At 41.1% G+C, this 17,678-nt stretch overlaps 1 protein-coding gene across 1 annotated transcript in view; it reads right to left on the reverse strand.

Moving 5' to 3' along the window:
• LOC124615541 (uncharacterized oxidoreductase YjmC-like) overlaps positions 1-17,678 on the reverse strand; it is a 263,830-nt gene that overhangs the window by 113,481 nt on the left and 132,671 nt on the right. The window contains exon 2 of the mRNA XM_047143510.1: positions 17,192-17,425. Coding sequence (XP_046999466.1) covers positions 17,192-17,402 — 211 coding nt within the window. The 5' untranslated portion in view covers positions 17,403-17,425. The remainder of the gene's footprint in view (positions 1-17,191; positions 17,426-17,678) is intronic.

Below are 17,678 nucleotides of genomic sequence, written 5' to 3' on the forward strand. Positions count from 1 at the left end.
GCCGGTGTTCTAATATGTCCCTAACGGATAAGAATTATTTACTAATGTTAATACAAGGCAGAACAGAAAACAAAACATGCCGACGATATAAGCAGTCGTATTCAACCAACAATTGGGAGTGACTCCGAATTTTTTCCATGGGTCCGATCGTTGCTCGCGCGTGGAGTAGAGCATGTCGTGTGGTAATTGAACGGGGTGTATTTCGGGTTTCTGTTCGCCTGGCCTGGAGAGGCGTGGCGTCGATGGCAGCTACGCGCCGTGTTCACGGGATTCTCGCTGTTGTTGGTAGTGCTGTGTTCCTTCTTTCTTGGGTGTAGTTCGTAACCCGTGCCGTATTACGGTACGAGGTGATAGCTTTTGGAGCTTTTGACTTCTTCACCAACATTTTCGGAGTGAAAAAACACGTCGTATTGTGCTGTTGCTAAGTGTAGTATCTCTGGGCGTAGAACCAAGGGCGCTTTTTTACCATCGGTTTCCGAAAGACTTCGAATTCCAACGTGTATAGTCGTGCTAAATGACTTGTTGGGTTTACCTACAAGAAAGTTGCTTAAGTCAGATGCAGTTCCATCCAAGCAAATAACTGTCACGGAATTAAACCAGGTGCTGCAGGTTCTGTCTACACAGTACACGATGTAACAGAAAGAGAACGTCATAGCAACATCAGAGAAGCGCGGAAGAGGACTCTCAAAACATTGGAAGTCACCCAAGGAAACAGAACTGGGAAGTTCAGTTAACACAGAAACTCCACCTCATCCTCTCGCTATTAGCAAAGGCCAAGAAATTAAGGATTCCAAGAAAGAATCGGCTGTTGTAAACATCAGAAACTCTTTAGTGGGGCAAGATACTGGAACTATGAAAAAAGCTAAGAAACAGGGTATACCTCTCAAAACAGTTGTTCCTGCTAGTAAAAATATGGGACATTTTCGGTGTCTGATGAAGAAAAAACAAGTGTGAACTGGAGTTCGGAGGACTCTTCAAATGCCCTTACATTGAAAGCTTTGTCTTCTAAAGCATATGCTTACTTAATAAGAAAGAACTTTCCTTAGCCCTGTCAACTCCAAAACTCGAAAAATGGATCAAATAGTTTAAGTGTCAACCAGGCATATTAAAGTAAGTGCTAGATTTAATTAATGCTAGGTCAGCAATGTTTACTCTATTTGAGGCCATGGCTGTCCTAAGCTTTGATGAAATGAACATTGATAATGGTGTGAGCTGCGATTCATCTAACGATGTCATACATGGACCACAAAAGAAGGTTCAAGTGGTCATGATAAGAAGTTTATTTTCAAAGAGGAAGCCACCAATGTATTACGACTTTCATGAGGCGTGACAAGTTGTTTGTTGCAGACAATCATTACAGAAGTTGAAGGAGTTCGAATTCGTCTTGTAGCGGTTATATGCGATACGGGAGCGAAAAATTCAGAAGTTTGGAAACAACTTGGTGTACTCACAACTAAGACGTATTTTTTGAACCCTTTGTACAGTACGACAAAAATATAGTTTTTTACGACCTACCGCACGTGCTAAAATTATTAAGAAATCACTTTGTTGACGACGAAATCACCTCGCCTGACGGTGCCGTATTTACAAAAACTGTAATAGAACAGCTTCCGCAGCACCAAATAAGTGATCTTTGGATCACCTATCATACGTCGGAAGCTTCTCAGGAAACACCTGATGATGACGTCAAGTAATGACGTCGAAATATCGTGTTTCGAAGACGCTGGTATCCGGCAGAAAACCCGATTTCCACGAGATGTCATTAAATCGCCGGGGAAGTCTAAGAAATTACAAGCGATATTTCGATCACCTATCGTATGTCGGAAGCTCGCATGAATGAAGTGGATTAGGCGTCGAAACATTAGAAAGGCTGCCCAGGTATTTTCACGTCACACTGGCCAAATTGTGAGATAGTCCTCCATGAAGATCGTGTAGAAAGCTTCATCTAACTGATAAACAACGTCTTCAAAATGTTGAACACCAGGTAAACCCAAGGTCAGACATCATCTGTTAGAAGTGATTATGATTTAAACCTCAGAAGTCAAGAAAATCCCCTGAAGAAGTTTTTGAATATTTGATGGAATATGACAGTAGGGAAAATAAATCCATTTCAAAAAGGAATTGTTACATCAGTAAATTCACTCTTCACTTAAAACTTCCGGGCTGATAGGCCGTGGTCGAAATATAAAACTGTCTCCTGACGTTTCGTCTCCAACTGCGGGAGACATCCTCGGAGGTAAAACGGCGAACTGCGAAGAGGACTCGAGGAAGCGCTGATTATATAAGCAGTACAGAGGGCGCCACAGTCGATCACGAGGCGTCGGCTATGAGATTGTCTCTGGTGATGCCAACATTCTCGATTGAAAGTAATCGATCGTCACGCTTGCGGTGCAACGCTGACATCCAAATTTTATCCAGTTTAACACCTTCGTCTTTCCTGTTAAAATTATTACGATGTTTATCAATCTCGATAGCCTCTCTATACAAGCGTGCATAATAATGCGAGGTTTTCGATATGACGCTTGTCTCGCTGAATTTTATTTCATGATCACCTTCCTGGTAAACATGTTCCGCTACGGCCGATTTATCCGTGTGACCCAGGCGCCAATTCCTCTTATGTTCAACGAGACGGGTGTTCACACTTCTCTTTGTAGTACCGATGTAAACCTGTCCACAACTACAAGGAATTTTATATACCCCCGGTGTAGCCAAAGGGTGTCGTGCATCTTTTGCCGACCCTAAAAATTCTTTTATTTTCCTAGTGGGTCTGAAAGTAGTTTCCACCCCATACTTGCCTAAAACTTTCCCAATGCGATCTGTGACTTTACTAATGAACGGAAGAAAAGCTTTGCCCTTGGGCGACTGTTGTTCGTCGTTGCTCCTGATTCTCTGCCTCGAGCGAAGTGTTCGATCTATATCCTTGCTGGAATAGCTATTCTTCACGAAAGTTGACCGTAGATGTTCAATCTCATCTTTTAAATAAACAGGTTCACAAAGTTTGTACGCCCTATCTATCAAAGTTTTCATTACACCTCTTTTTTGTCTAGGGTGGTGGTTGGAATCTTTATGTAGGTAACGATCAGTATGTGTGGGCTTTCTATACACCTTATGGCCCAACGTTCCGTCCCGTCATTTAATCACAGACACATCCAGGAAATTCAATTGCCCATTCCTTTCCGTCTCCATAGTGAATTGGATTTTCGGATTAATGCTATTTAAATGTGTCAGGAAGGCATCCAACTCCTCTGCTCCGTGTGTCCATACTACGAACGTGTCATCGACATAGCGATACCATCTGGCTGGTCTCTTACTGGTAGTCTGCAACACCCGTTGTTCAAAGGTCTCCATAAATAAATTAGCCACAGCAGGACTGAGAGGACTGCCCAAAGCCACCCCGTCAATCTGTTCACAAAAGTCATTATTGTATTGAAAGTAAGTTGTGGTGAGGCAGTGTCGGAATAATGCCACAATATCGGCAGGAAAAATATCCGCTATGCATAAGATAGCTTCGTTTACCGGAATCATGGTAAATAACGACACAACGTCGAAACTGACGAGGATATCATCCGGGCCCACGCTCGTTTCCTTTAATTTGTCAATGAAGTGAGCTGAATTTTTAATATGACTGTCCGTCCTACCAACATAAGGCTGCAGCACTGAGGCAAGGTGTCTAGCTAACTCGTGTGTTGGTCCACCCATAGCGCTGACAATTGGCCTCAACGGAATCCCAGGTTTATGAACTTTGGGTAAGCCATAAGTCTAGGTGGGTACGCTTCTGTTTAACAAAGCAGCTTCTTATCGTCGGAGCCAAATGAAGACGCTTTCACTAGTCGATTTGTCGTTCTTAAAATCTTCATAGTCGGATCTTTCTGGAGTTTCTTATAAATGGAGGGAACCAAAATATCATTCATTTTTCCATGATAGTCCTTACTGTTCAGTATGACGGTGGCATTACCCTTATCTGCATTAAGAACAATAATGTTTGTATCTGCATTTATATTTCGGGAGGTTCAGTTGAGGACAATTCTCGAACTGTTGTTAACCTGTCTGATAAAGATTTGTCAAAAATTTCAACTCACGCCTCGTTCTTACAGCTTCACTTCTGCCAGTACCTCATCTCATACCTTCCAAACTTTCACAGAAGCTCTTCTGTGAACCTTGCAGAACTAGCACTCTGTCAACATAAATAATGAAAGCCAGACTCAATCAAGACTGTCTTAATTTTCTAGAATTAGTGGTCTTGGTGAATTTTATAATAATTGCACGCCCTCTGAGATGAAAAATAGAATTCGCCTACTAAAAGTGACTGGTAATGCGACAAATATGCCTTTGTCCTTGGGTACTGCCATTGCAGAGGACAAAGATGAAAATTCTACAGAAGATAAACGGTGGTCGAATCCGAGAATTTTATTTCTGGTGAGTTGTGCAACAAACTAGCTGACTCGTCACATTACGTTACTTGACATGTAAAAGATTTGCTTGAAGGTTGAGATCTTAGGTTGGTGGAAGTTTCCGGCAACAACCCACCATCAATATAACCCAGTGGTTAGGTGGCGCAGATCCCTCCAGTGCGGTCTAAAGGCGTGTACGCACTACCCCAACGAAGGCAATCGAACAACAACCAATGTACAGGGTGATTCAAAAAGAATACCACAACTTTAAAAATGTGTATTTAATGAAAGAAACACAATATAACCTTCTGTTATACATCATTACAAAGAGTATTTAAAAAGGTTTTTTTTTCACTCAAAAACAAGTTCAGAGATGTTCAATATCGCCCTCTCCAGACACTCGAGCAATATCAACCCGATACTCCAACTCGTTCCACACTCTCTGTAGCATATCAGGCGTAACAGTTTGGATAGCTGCTGTTATTTCTCGTTTCAAATCATCAATGGTGGCTGGGAGAGGTGGCCGAAACACCATATCCTTAACATACCCCCATAAGAAAAAATCGCAGGGGGTAAGATCAGGGCTTCTTGGAGGCCAGTGATGAAGTGCTCTGTCACGGGCTGCATGGCGGCCGATCCATCGCCTCGGGTAGTTGACTTTCAGGTAGTTACGGACAGATAAGTGCCAATGTGGTGGCGCTCCATCCTGCTGAAATATGAATTGTTGTGCTTCTTGTTCGAGCTGAGGGAACAGCCAATTCTCTAACATCTCCAGATACTGTAGTCCAGTTACAGTAGCACCTTCGAAGAAAAAGGGACCAAAAACTTTATTGGCTGAAATGGCACAGAAAACGTTCACCTTAGGCGAGTCACGTTCATACTGAGTAGTTTCCCGCGGATTCTCAGTGCCCCATATACAGACATTGTGACGGTTGACTTTCCCGTTAGTGTGGAAAGTTGCTTATCGCTAAACACAATCTTTGAAACGAAAGATTCATCTGTTTCCATTTGAGCTAAACGCCTAGTCAACAGCGCCTCAAGCGAACAAATGTACAACTAAATGAAACTTTATAGCTCCCTTAATTCGCCGACAGATAGTGCTTAGCTCTGCCTTTTGTCGTTGCAGAGTTTTAAATTCCTAAAGTTGTGGTATTCTTTTTGAATCACCCTGTATTGAGCCGAACGTTGGCAGCCAACGCACTGGCAACCAAACCAACGGGTTCGGACATGTAGAGTCGCAGTTGGCTCTGATAAATGCTGGAGGTTGCACATTTTGTTATTGTTATAAAGTTGAGTTTTAATTACAGTTTCTGTATGCTGTGAGGGAAGAAGAGGATTTAGCAGTCGCCGCATGTGCAGCATTTATTCTGCTACAATAAGCTGATCATCAGAAACAGAAGTGAAGAAGAAGTGACGATGGTGGACGACCCTCTTTTAAAAAATAGGGGGCAGTTTAATGGGACAAAATTAATGTCTGATCTTAAAGTTGAATTGGAATATGGTATATTTCATTTTTTTTTTTCGAATTATAGCTACAGATTTCGAACAGTTGTTGAATTGTGTAGGCCCTAAAATTTCCAAAGCAGTTACCTCTTTTAGGAGAGCTGTACTCACAGTAAAAATACCTCCATAAGGGTTTCATTTTATTTTCCAGATCGTGCACATTATTTTTTAACAGCTCGCGTATTTCCCGCGAGGCACCTAATCTTTGCGCAGTGGTTAGACATTGGACTCGCATTCGGAAGGACGACGGTTCAATCCCGCGTCCGGCCATCCTGATTTAGGTTTTCCGTGATTTCCCTAAATCACTCCAGGGAAATGCCGGGATGGTTCCTCTGAAGGGCACGGCCGACTTCCTTCCCCATCCTTCCCTATTCCGATGAGACCGATGACCACGCTGTCTGGTCTCCTTCCCCAAACCAACCAACCAACCAACCAACCAACCTAATCTTTTTTCTATTTGTTTTTACAGTGGCAGCATTTAGGATCCCACAAAAATCAGCGTTCAATATAAAACTATCAGCATTGTTGCTGTCTCTACTCCATACACTAGTATTTTTAAACACGATAAATTGATACATGAACATACTTCACACCAACAACAATAATTATTGCTTTACCAACAGGAATTAAGGTATTCAGGTGATTAGCAACACTAAATGGAACAAAGTTCAACTCAAAATTACTATGAGCTCTAGGGTTTATTTTCTTGCATACCCGTTCAACAGACGCAGCAAGGTGCTGCTAAACGCACGAACATTCGATAAAAGCATGGTATTTTCCGAATATACTCCAGACCAAAAAGAAATTCTACTAATTGGAGTCTAAAGTTTTTGTTCATCATGCCTTTTGCGTTCTTCTGGTTATATTTCCGTAGACACTTTCATCGCCTAACATATATTTATTTATATATAACCAAGAATTGAAATAGCAGTTTTCATAGATTTAAATTTTTCTATTACAAATAACTATTTTCTCAAAAAATTTAATCTCCTATTTCACCCCCTAATGGACTGAATTTCCGGAAGCAGTGAAACACAAATTTTTTTAATGTATAACAGAGAACCCAAATACAAATTTTCATAGCTTTAGCTTTGAAAGTGTTTTCATAATGAAGTAACTTCGTAAAACTTTTCATTCCCTATTTCACACCCTTAGGAGGCTGAATTTCCAAAAACACTGAAACACATATTTTTTAATTACTAACCGAAAAGTCGAATACCTATTTTTTAGATGTAGCTTTAATAATGCTTTAGTAGTTTCTTTAATATATTTTACTTACAAAAAACTTTCACCCACTATTTTACCCTCTTTGTGGCTGCATTTTCAACAATCGTGAAAGTCTTAATTTTTCATTTCTGATTGAGAAACCAAATACTAATTTTCGTAGTTCTAGCTTCAAAATTGCCTTAATAGCGACATATTTTCAGAAAACGTTGTATCCCGTATTTCACTCCCTTAGGAGTTGAATTTCGAACAATCCCTTCTTGAACAATAGCATAAAATGTAAGAACCACTCTCTCACCAAATTTCAAGTTAACTTCCTTAGTGGTTTGGGCGGGGCGATGATGAATCAATGAATCTTTCTGGTCCTATTTCACCCTCTTAGAAGTTGAATTTCTAAAAACAGGGAAACACGTGTTTTATCATTTCTAACTGTTGTTGTTGTTGTTGTGGTCTTCAGTCCTGAGACTGGTTTGATGCAGCTCTCCATGCTACTCTATCCTGTGCAAGCTTTTTCATCTCCCAGTACCTACTGCAACCTACATCCTTCTGAATCCGCTTAGTGTATTCATCTCTTGGTCTCCCTCTACGATTTTTACCCTCCACGCTGCCCTCCAATACTAAATTGGTGATCCCTTGATGCCTCAGAACATGTCCTACCAACCGATCCCTTCTTCTGGTCAAGTTGTGCCACAAACTTCTCTTCTCCCCAATCCTATTCAATACTTCCTCATTAGTTATGTGATCTACCCATCTAATCTTCAGCATTCTTCTGTAGCACCACATTTCGAAAGCTTCTATTTTCTTCTTGTCCAAACTATTTATCGTCCATGTTTCACTTCCATACATGGCTACACTCCATACGAATACTTTCAGAAATGACTTCCTGACACTTAAATCAATACTGTATGTTAACAAATTCCTCTTCTTCAGAAACGCTTTCCTTGCCATTGCCAGCCTACATTTTATATCCTCTCTACTTCGACCATCATCAGTTATTTTGCTCCCCAAATAGCAAAACTCCTTTACTACTTTAAGTGCCTCATTTCCTAATCTAATTCCCTCAGCATCACCCGACTTAATTAGACTACATTCCATTATCCTTGTTTTGCTTTTGTTGATGTTCATCTTATATCCTCCTTTCAAGACACTGTCCATTCCATTCAACTGCTCTTCCAAGTCCTTTGCTGTCTCTGACAGAATTACAATGTCATCGGCGAACCTCAAAGTTTTTATTTCTTCTCCATGAATTTTAATACCTACTCCGAATTTTTCTTTTGTTTCCTTTACTGCTTGCTCAATATACACATTGAACAACATGGGGGATAGGCTACAACCCTGTCTCACTCCTTTCCCAACCACTGCTTCCCTTTCATGTCCCTCGACTCTTATAACTGCCATCTGGTTTCTGTACAAATTGTAAATAGCCTTTCGCTCCCTGTATTTTACCCCTGCCACCTTTAGAATTTGAAAGAGAGTATTCCAGTCAACATTGTCAAAAGCTTTCTCTAAGTCTACAAATGCTAGAAACGTAGGTTTGCCTTTCCTTAATCTTTCTTCTAAGATAAGTCGTAAGGTTAGTATTGCCTCACGTGTTCCAGTGTTTCTACGGAATCCAAACTGATCTTCCCCGAGGTTGGCTTCTACTAGTTTTTCCATTCGTCTGTAAAGAATTCGTGTTAGTATTTTGCAGCTGTGACTTATTAAGCTGATAGTTCGGTAATTTTCACATCTGTCAACACCTGCTTTCTTTGGGATTGGAATTATTTTATTCTTCTTGAAGTCTGAGGGTATTTCGCCTGTTTCATACATCTTGCTCACCAGATGGTAGAGTTTTGTCAGGACTGGCTCTCCCACTGCCGTCAGTAGTTCCAATGGAATATTGTCTACTCCGGGGGCCTTGTTTCGACTCAGGTCTTTCAGTGCTCTGTCAAACTCTTCACGCAGTATCATATCTTCCATTTCATCTTCATCTACATCCTCTTCCATTTCCATAATATTGTCCTCAAGTACATCGCCCTTGTATAGACCCTCTATATACTCCTTCCACCTTTCTGCTTTCCCTTCTTTGCTTAGAACTGGGTTTCCATCTGAGCTCTTGATATTCATACAAGTCGTTCTCTTATCTCCAAAGGTCTCTTTAATTTTCCTGTAGGCGGTATCTATCTTACCCCTAGTGAGATAGGCCTCTACATCCTTACATTTGTCCTCTAGCCATCCCTGCTGAGCCATTTTGCACTTCCTGTCGATCTCATTTTTGAGACGTTTGTATTCCTTTTTGCCTGCTTCACTTACTGCATTTTTATATTTTCTCCTTTCATCAATTAAATTCAATATTTCTTCTGTTACCCAAGGATTTCTACTAGCCCTCGTCTTTTTACCTACTTGTTCCTCTGCTGACTTCACTACTTCATCCCTCAAAGCTACCCATTCTTCTTCTACTGTATTTATTTCCCCCATTCCTGTCAATTGCTCCCTTATGCTCTCCCTGAATCTCTGTACAACCTCTGGTTCTTTTAGTTTATCCAGGTCCCATCTCCTTAAATTCCCACCTTTTTGCAGTTTCTTCAGTTTTAATCTACAGGTCATAACCAATAGATTGTGGTCAGAGTCCACATCTGCCCCTGGAAATGTCTTACAATTTAAAACCTGGTTCCTAAATCTCTGTCTTACCATTATATAATCTATCTGATACCTTTTAGTATCTCCAGGGTTCTTCCATGTATACAACCTTCTTTCATGATTCTTAAACCAAGTGTTAGTTATGATTATGTTGTGCTCTGTGCAAAATTCTACCAGGCGGCTTCCTCTTTCATTTCTGTCCCCCAATCCATATTCACCTACTATGTTTCCTTCTCTCCCTTTTCCTACACTCGAATTCCAGTCACCCATGACTATTAAATTTTCGTCTCCCTTCACAATCTGAATAATTTCTTTTATTTCATCATACATTTCTTCAATTTCTTCGTCATCTGCAGAGCTAGTTGGCATATAAACTTGTACTACTGTAGTAGGTGTGGGCTTCGTATCTATCTTGGCCACAATAATGCGATCACTATGCTGTTCATAGTAGCTTACCCGCACTCCTATTTTTTTAGTCATTATTAAACCTACTCCTGCATTACGCCTATTTGATTTTGTATTTATAACCCTGTAGTCACCTGACCAGAAGTCTTGTTCCTCCTGCCACCGAACTTCACTAATTCCCACTATATCTAACTTCAACCTATCCATTTCCCTTTTTAAATTTTCTAACCTACCTGTCCGATTAAGGGATCTGACATTCCACGCTCCGATCCGTAGAACGCCAGTTTTCTTTCTCCTGATAACGACATCCTCTTGAGTAGTCCCCGCCCGGAGATCCGAATGGGGGACTATTTTACCTCCGGAATATTTTACCCAAGAGGACGCCATCATCATGTAATCATACAGTAAAGCTGCATGCCCTCGGGAAAAATTACGGCTGTAGTTTCCCCTTGCTTTCAGCCGTTCGCAGTACCAGCACAGCAAGGCCGTTTTGGTTATTCTTACAAGGCCACATCAGTCAATCACCCAGACTGTTGCCCTTGCAACTACTGAAAAGGCTGCTGCCCCTCTTCAGGAACCACACGTTTGTCTGGCCTCTCAACAGATACCCCTCCGTTGTGGTTTCTAACTAAGAGGAGCCAAATACTAATTTTCAAAGAAGTTGCTTAAAAAATGCTTCCACAATGAAATATTTTCATAAACACGTTTCACTCCCTATTTTACACCTATAGAGGTTGAATTTACAAAAGCAGTGAAATGTGAATTTTATTCACTTGTAACAGAGGAGGCAAATACAATTTTTCATAGATTTAGCTTAAAAATGATTGCATAATGAAATATTTCCATATAAATGTTCATCCCCTATTTCATCCCCGTACGGGTTGACTTTTGAAAAACAGTGAAATGCTTTTTTTATTTCTAACTGAGATGATGAATTTAAATTTTCATAGGTTTAGCTTTTAAAGTGCTTTTATAATGAAATAGTTTCATTAAACGTATCATCCCCTGTTTCAACCCCTTAGGGGTTGAATTTCCGAAAACACTGAAGCTAAACTTAAATTTTCATAGGTATAGCTTTAAAAATGCTCTCATAATGAAATATTTTCTTAAAACATTTCATCCCCTATTTCAACCCTTTACGGGTAAAATTTCCAGAAACACTGAAACATATATTTTTTTTGTGATGCTGAGGGAATTAGATTAGGAAATGAGAGTAGTAAAGGAGTTTTGCTATCTGGGGAGCAAAATAACTGATGATGGTCGAAGTAGAGAGGACACAAAATGTAGACTGGCAATGGCAAGGAAAGCGTTTCTGAAGAAGAGAAATTTGTTAACATCGAGTATAGATTTAAATGTCAGGAAGTCGTTACTGAAAGTATTTATATGGAGTGTAGCCATGTATGGAAGTGAAACATGGGCGATAAATAGTTTGGACAAGAAGAGAATAGAAGCTTTCGAAATGTGGTGCTACAGAAGAATGCTGAAGATTAGATGGGTAGATCACATAACTAATGAGGTATTGAATAGAATTGGGAAGAAGAGTAGTTTGTGGCACAACTTGAAAAGAAGAAGGGACCTGTTGGTAGGACATGTTCTGAGGCATCAAGGGATCACAAATTTAGCATTGGAGGGCAGCGTGGAGGGTAAAAATCGTGGGAGACCAAGAGATGATTACACTAAGCAGATTCAGAAGGATGTAGGTTGCAGTAAGTACTGGGAGATGAAGAAGCTTGCACAGGATAGAGTAGCATAGAGAGCTGCATCAAACCAGTCTCAGGACTGAAGACAACAACAACATTTGTAGCCGAGCAATCAAATATAGACGTAGCTTTAAAAATTCTATATTTCTGACCGAGAAACCAAATACCAATTTTCGTATGCCAAGCTTCAAAATTGCCTTAAGAAAAACCTTTCATCCCCTATTTCAGTCCCCCCCTGTGGAATTTCGAAAAATTCCTACTTAAGCGGCGCCTACAGTATAAGATCACCACCCTCTCCAAATCTGAAGTCCGCCGCTCGTGGTCTCGCGGTCGTGTTCTCGCTTTCCGAGCACGGGGTCCCAGGTTCGATTCCCGGCGGGCTTAGGGATTTTTCTCTGCCTCGAGATGACTGGGTGTTTGTGTTTTCCTCATCATCATTCATGAATGTGGCGAGTTTGGACTGAGCAAAAGGTTAGGAATTTGTACGGGCGCTGATAACCACGCAGTTGAGCGCCCCAACACCCAAACATCATCATCCAAATTTCAAGTTTCTATCCTTGGCGGTTTGGGCTGAGCTATGAGGAGACAGTGAGAGAGTCGGTCGGGACATTGCCTTTTATAAAGGGAGTTCGGAAATTCCCGTTGTAAGTTTCTAGGACTTGTAGATGGGTGCGAGTACGTAGTGTTTAGAATTGGAACCCCAGTCCGGAAACGTACTTTTTCGGTTCTACGACCGTTTCAATTCAGATGTTATTCATCCACTTCTGTTTCAGGAATTGCATTAGGCGTGACGCAGTACAATTATTAGGTAACAATTCGAAAGAAAACGCAACGAAACACCCATTTATCACTTAAGTACATATGTTTGTATTAATACTTGAACATTACGTTTACATTATTCCGAACCAAATGCCGGCCGAAGTGGCCGTGCGGTTAAAGGCGCTGCAGTCTGGAACCGCAGGACCGCTACGGTCGCAGGTTCGAATCCTGCCTCGGGCATGGATGTTTGTGATGTCCTTAGGTTAGTTAGGTTTAACTAGTTCTAAGTTCTAGGGGACTAATGACCTCAGCAGTTGAGTCCCATAGTGCTCAGAGCCATTTTTGAACCGAACCAAATACGAACCAGCATACTGTACGTACAGAACGGTACTGATGCATTACAACAGCGGCCCTATGTGACGATCACCAACGTTGTTACAGATATTGTACCTGCGAAGCATGTTCTGGTACACTCTCTCAATCCCATCTGGTGTCTCTTCAATTTTTAGTGCAGTGATCAGAACTCCTGCCAGCAGATCTTCCTGTCTGTACAGGAGTTGCGTAAATTAAACAAGGCAGATGTTACGCGACAGCAGGTGACCGTCTGACGTACACATCATCCTACCTACTGTATTGCAGACCAGCACAAGCAACTTTTCGGTTTCCCTCAGCAGACATGGACGCGTTACACATTGAACTGAAAACGTCCCAGAGCGGAAACCGTACGTTTCCGGACATTGGCAGTATTATATACTCACTACAAGTCCTCGAAGTTTGTAACGGGAATTTCTGAACACCCTGTATGTAGTGGTAGATTGTTTCGCTTGCAGCAGTTTGCGCTTCGTAGTTAAAAGCTGACAACAGCGATGCTAGCTGTCAACAATCATCTTTCGCCAACTTTAAGTGAGGGACAAGGGCTGATTGTTGTTTCTATTTTCTTCGTAAGAATTAACCTGTAACAGAGACTAAAGTGGAATCTCGTTACCTCGGGCTAACTGCGGCGAGTCTCGGTACGAATTGCAGAAATGCTTTGTGAAGCAGTTATCTGAAGCTATAATTAGGAGTGTAACAAACAGTCTACGTTTTTTTGAACTTTGTATTGTCGAGAACGGACTTCCGAAACAGTCAGTTTCATATGTTACACCTGTGTAAACGGTAAATTTACATCTTCTAAGAGAGGCCTTTATCAAATAATTAAATGCTTTCAACGTTCCCAAACAGTTTTGTTACAGATATTTCACCGATAATTATATTTCCACTGGAGCCTGCTAATCGGGTTCTCTTGAAGGATCGTTTTGTCTGCACCAGTGGTACATGGCATCCTCAGTGATGGCTAGTTTTGGTCTACTTGTCTCGTTTCGTTTTCTGACAAGTCTTGTTTTATCACAAAGTTCGATTTTTATAGCGATTTTCCTTGATGTCTTAAAAGTCCACTTAGAAGTGACACAGGTATTAAATGAAACTTGACTTGGCAGTGCTAAACTCTGTCGTAATACACTGAGCAGAAACACCAGCTTTAATTTTGTTAAGTACTCAGTACTCTTATTTAATGTTCTGAAATTAACAAAGTATATTTCTTCCTAACGTGTGTTGTGTGTTGGAATGTATGACAATTCAGTATACTTCTAAGTCCTCACAGAGATGGGAATTACCACAGCTCGTCATATGGCTTAAGCAAGCGAACTGACCTAGGGAGAGCGATTATTCATGCGTGAATCTTATGGGACTTAACTGCTAAGGTCATCAGTTCCTAAGCTTACACACTACTTAACCTAAAGTATCCTAAGAACAAACACACACACCCATGCCCGAGGGAGGACTCGAACCTCCGCCGGGAGCAGCCGCACAATCCATGACTGCAGCGCCTACAGACCGCTCGGCTAATCCCGCGCGGCGGAGGGCGATTAATTCCTGTTAATTTGATTAATATTACTCAGCTATGCTCTTATGTAGTGTGGCGAAATCTTATGTAGTATGTGTTAATTCAAAAATAAATTACGTAACGAGTATGTTACGTCTGTTTCAATGCAGCAGGAGCAGAGGTCTTCCCCCCAAATAACAGCAAATAGCCAAGATTTTGTCTCAGAAATTCGACTCTATTTGCACCTTCCTACAATCAATCGGAAACCGTTATTTCTGAAATTTTGGAAAGACAATGAGGCAGTGTATCCCTCTTCTGCATAATGTGGCTCGTAAATATCTGGAACAGCCAACCCTCTGTTACTTATGAAAGACTGTTTCATAAGACAGGGGACATAGCAACAGCTCAACGGAGAAAGATTACTTAATGATCCCTAGTTAGTTCCCTGAAACAAATTGGTGCTTGCAGGCATATTCTCGACATCAATATTAATTAGTTTTACTAATAGATGTTAGTAACGTATATATTTCATCAAAAACGAATGACAATCTCCATTTCTTAAAACTGGACAATTATTGCTAGTTACAAAAAGAAAAACATAAGTGTGATAGAATCGGCATATTTTTAGCAGATCCGATCTTTTTGTCACAGTAAATAATTTTACAGAAATGCTTCATAGGCCTAAAAATAAAGACCTAACACAGCTATTAATTGTATTAGGATGCAAGTAATCGATTCATTTAATAGTCGGATAGGCAGACAAATCGACTCTTACTCGTAATCGCTCAGCACTAAACTGAGAAAGCTTTGACTTTGTGTTGCATGCTTGTGACCAAATATTGTTTGTTCTTTCGGACACCACACACATTCTTAATCACTTTTGTTCACTTGAGGAAATACTCAACAAACTGGGCTTATATTGTAAAAACACAGTTCGAATTAAGCAAACACTAACAACGCCAATTCTGAAAAGACATTTAGAGGTTGAATTTTTAAAAGTTTTCAGATCAAAGTTGGTGTGAGGCAGCGGCATGTTCTCTCCCCCACTGCTCTTTGAATGTGTTCTAGAAAAAATCATAAGAGAATAAAGAATGTCAGTAGGAGAAACCCAAACCAATGACGGTGTCGGATTAGGTTACAAAAGGGGCAACTTACAATTGGCTGTTTAGTACGGGGTGTTTAAAAAGTCTCTCCGCAGTGCCGTGTGATTGTCAGCTGCACGTGTCGTATGATTGTTCACCTGCCTGGGTTTTGCAACGAAACAATAAACGCACAACGATACTGCAGTGATATTCTGTACCGGTTCATAAGAGAACTAGGGTTACGTGAAATACTGAACGGTTATTTTCAACAAGGTGGTTCAACCGCGCATACATCTCGCTTTTCAATGTCACCGCTTGTTGATGTGTTTGGTGATCGCATAATTTCACAGGGACGTTGGCTTCTACGATGGCCTGTCCTAACACCACCTGACTTTTTCTTCTGGGGTTCAGCGAAAGCAACTGTCTATAAAAACCGTCCAAAATCCATGGATGAATTGAAAACTGCAATATCCACTGTGACTGCTTCTGTTACAGAAGAAATGTTACAGATTGCGTTTGGAAACATGATTAGATGAACTGAATTGTGTATTCAACAACGGAGAGGACACTTTCAACTTTTAATGTGAAAATTTGTACGCAAAAAAGAATATTCATTAAATTAATAACTTGTATTTCACTGAGTTTCATTTCGATATATTCACAGCGGCATACGGCACACGCGGTTAACAATCATAGGGCACTGCGGAGAGACTTTTTGAACACCCCGTATTTGTGGATGACCTAACTATTTTTTCATACTCAATGGAAACAGCGGATAGACATGTAGAAAAACTCTTAAGAACAATCAGAAAGGCAGGCTTACAAATCTCCCTTGAGAAAAGCAAATTTATGACAAACATTGCAACCTCAAGCATAATGAAAACTAAATACAGAAAAAATGAGTGAACTAACAAGTTCAAGTACCTAGGAGAAGTAACTGACTGAGAAATTCCGGAGAAAGATGCTATTAACGCAAGAATTAATAAGATGAAAACGGGTCATATAATAGGAAATCATTATCCTTTAGTGCTCAAGTTACAAACTGCTCTACAGTAATTCGCCCAGACGCACTTTATGCAGCAGACAGCTTATCTGTGGACAAAAAAGCGACGATGGAAGCACTGGAAATTACAGACAGAAAAATTCTGAGGAAAATTTTGCGACCACTTGAAGAGCAAACGCAATACAGACGACGTCGTAATAGTGAACTTCGTACACAAATGGAAAAAATCAGAAACATGATCAGGAAACGAAGAACAGCTTTCTACAGCCACATCCAAAGAATGAATCCCAACAATTCAATTACTTCAGTAAATTAAAAATGGATAACACATGGTGCAAAGAAGTTGGAAGGGACATGGAGCTAACTCCAAATTACTCCACAAGATGTTGTGGAATAACCGCCACAAAGCGCATCAAAGATTTCCAGGAAGAACCCAAGGAGAAGACTGGAGCAACTTGGACAGAAGGGGGAAACGTCCACAAACGACGAGAGAAACGTGGAACAAAAGAATGGAGAAACAGTTGAATTAACCCTCGTATCACTGTACCTGTAAGTGCAACCCAGAGTGCCTGAAAAGTATAAGGCAGTCACAGAGCTAATCAGGATGCAGAGAGTGTAGTAAGGCATAGAGAGAAGGTACTGACCGAGCCTGTTCATGCCGTGGCTGAAGTGTCCCTTCTGGTCGGCGGCGACCAGCAGGTCCGCCATGGCGGCAGCGTTGTCTGTGCTGGCACCCACGGCTTTCATACAGTCCGCCATGAAGCGGTGAGCTTCCGCCACCGGCACCACAACACCTTCCCCCGACGACATCGCGGAGACGACTGATGACAGCCAGCGTCGCGTCACCACAGCCATCGCTGCCTGCGGGCCTACCAACCCTGCAGGCATAAAATCACCGACCTCTGCGTTATCAGCTGCGCACCGCACCACGACGAGGGAGTCGTGTATTGAATAGCTGTGCACCAATGTGCGGCTGCTTAAGATTCTTTATTAGCATTAATGTATGCTAGGGTAGATAGCGTAGGATTTATTTTTCAGTTTTTACCATTTGAATGATTCCTACAGCATCTATTGTGTCACATCTTTGTGGATCCGTTGATCATAGGAGGTGCGATAATAAAGTAAAGACTT

Source organism: Schistocerca americana, chromosome 5 (assembly GCF_021461395.2).
Source record: "Schistocerca americana isolate TAMUIC-IGC-003095 chromosome 5, iqSchAmer2.1, whole genome shotgun sequence".
In the NCBI taxonomy this organism is placed as follows: Eukaryota; Metazoa; Arthropoda; class Insecta; order Orthoptera; family Acrididae; genus Schistocerca; species Schistocerca americana.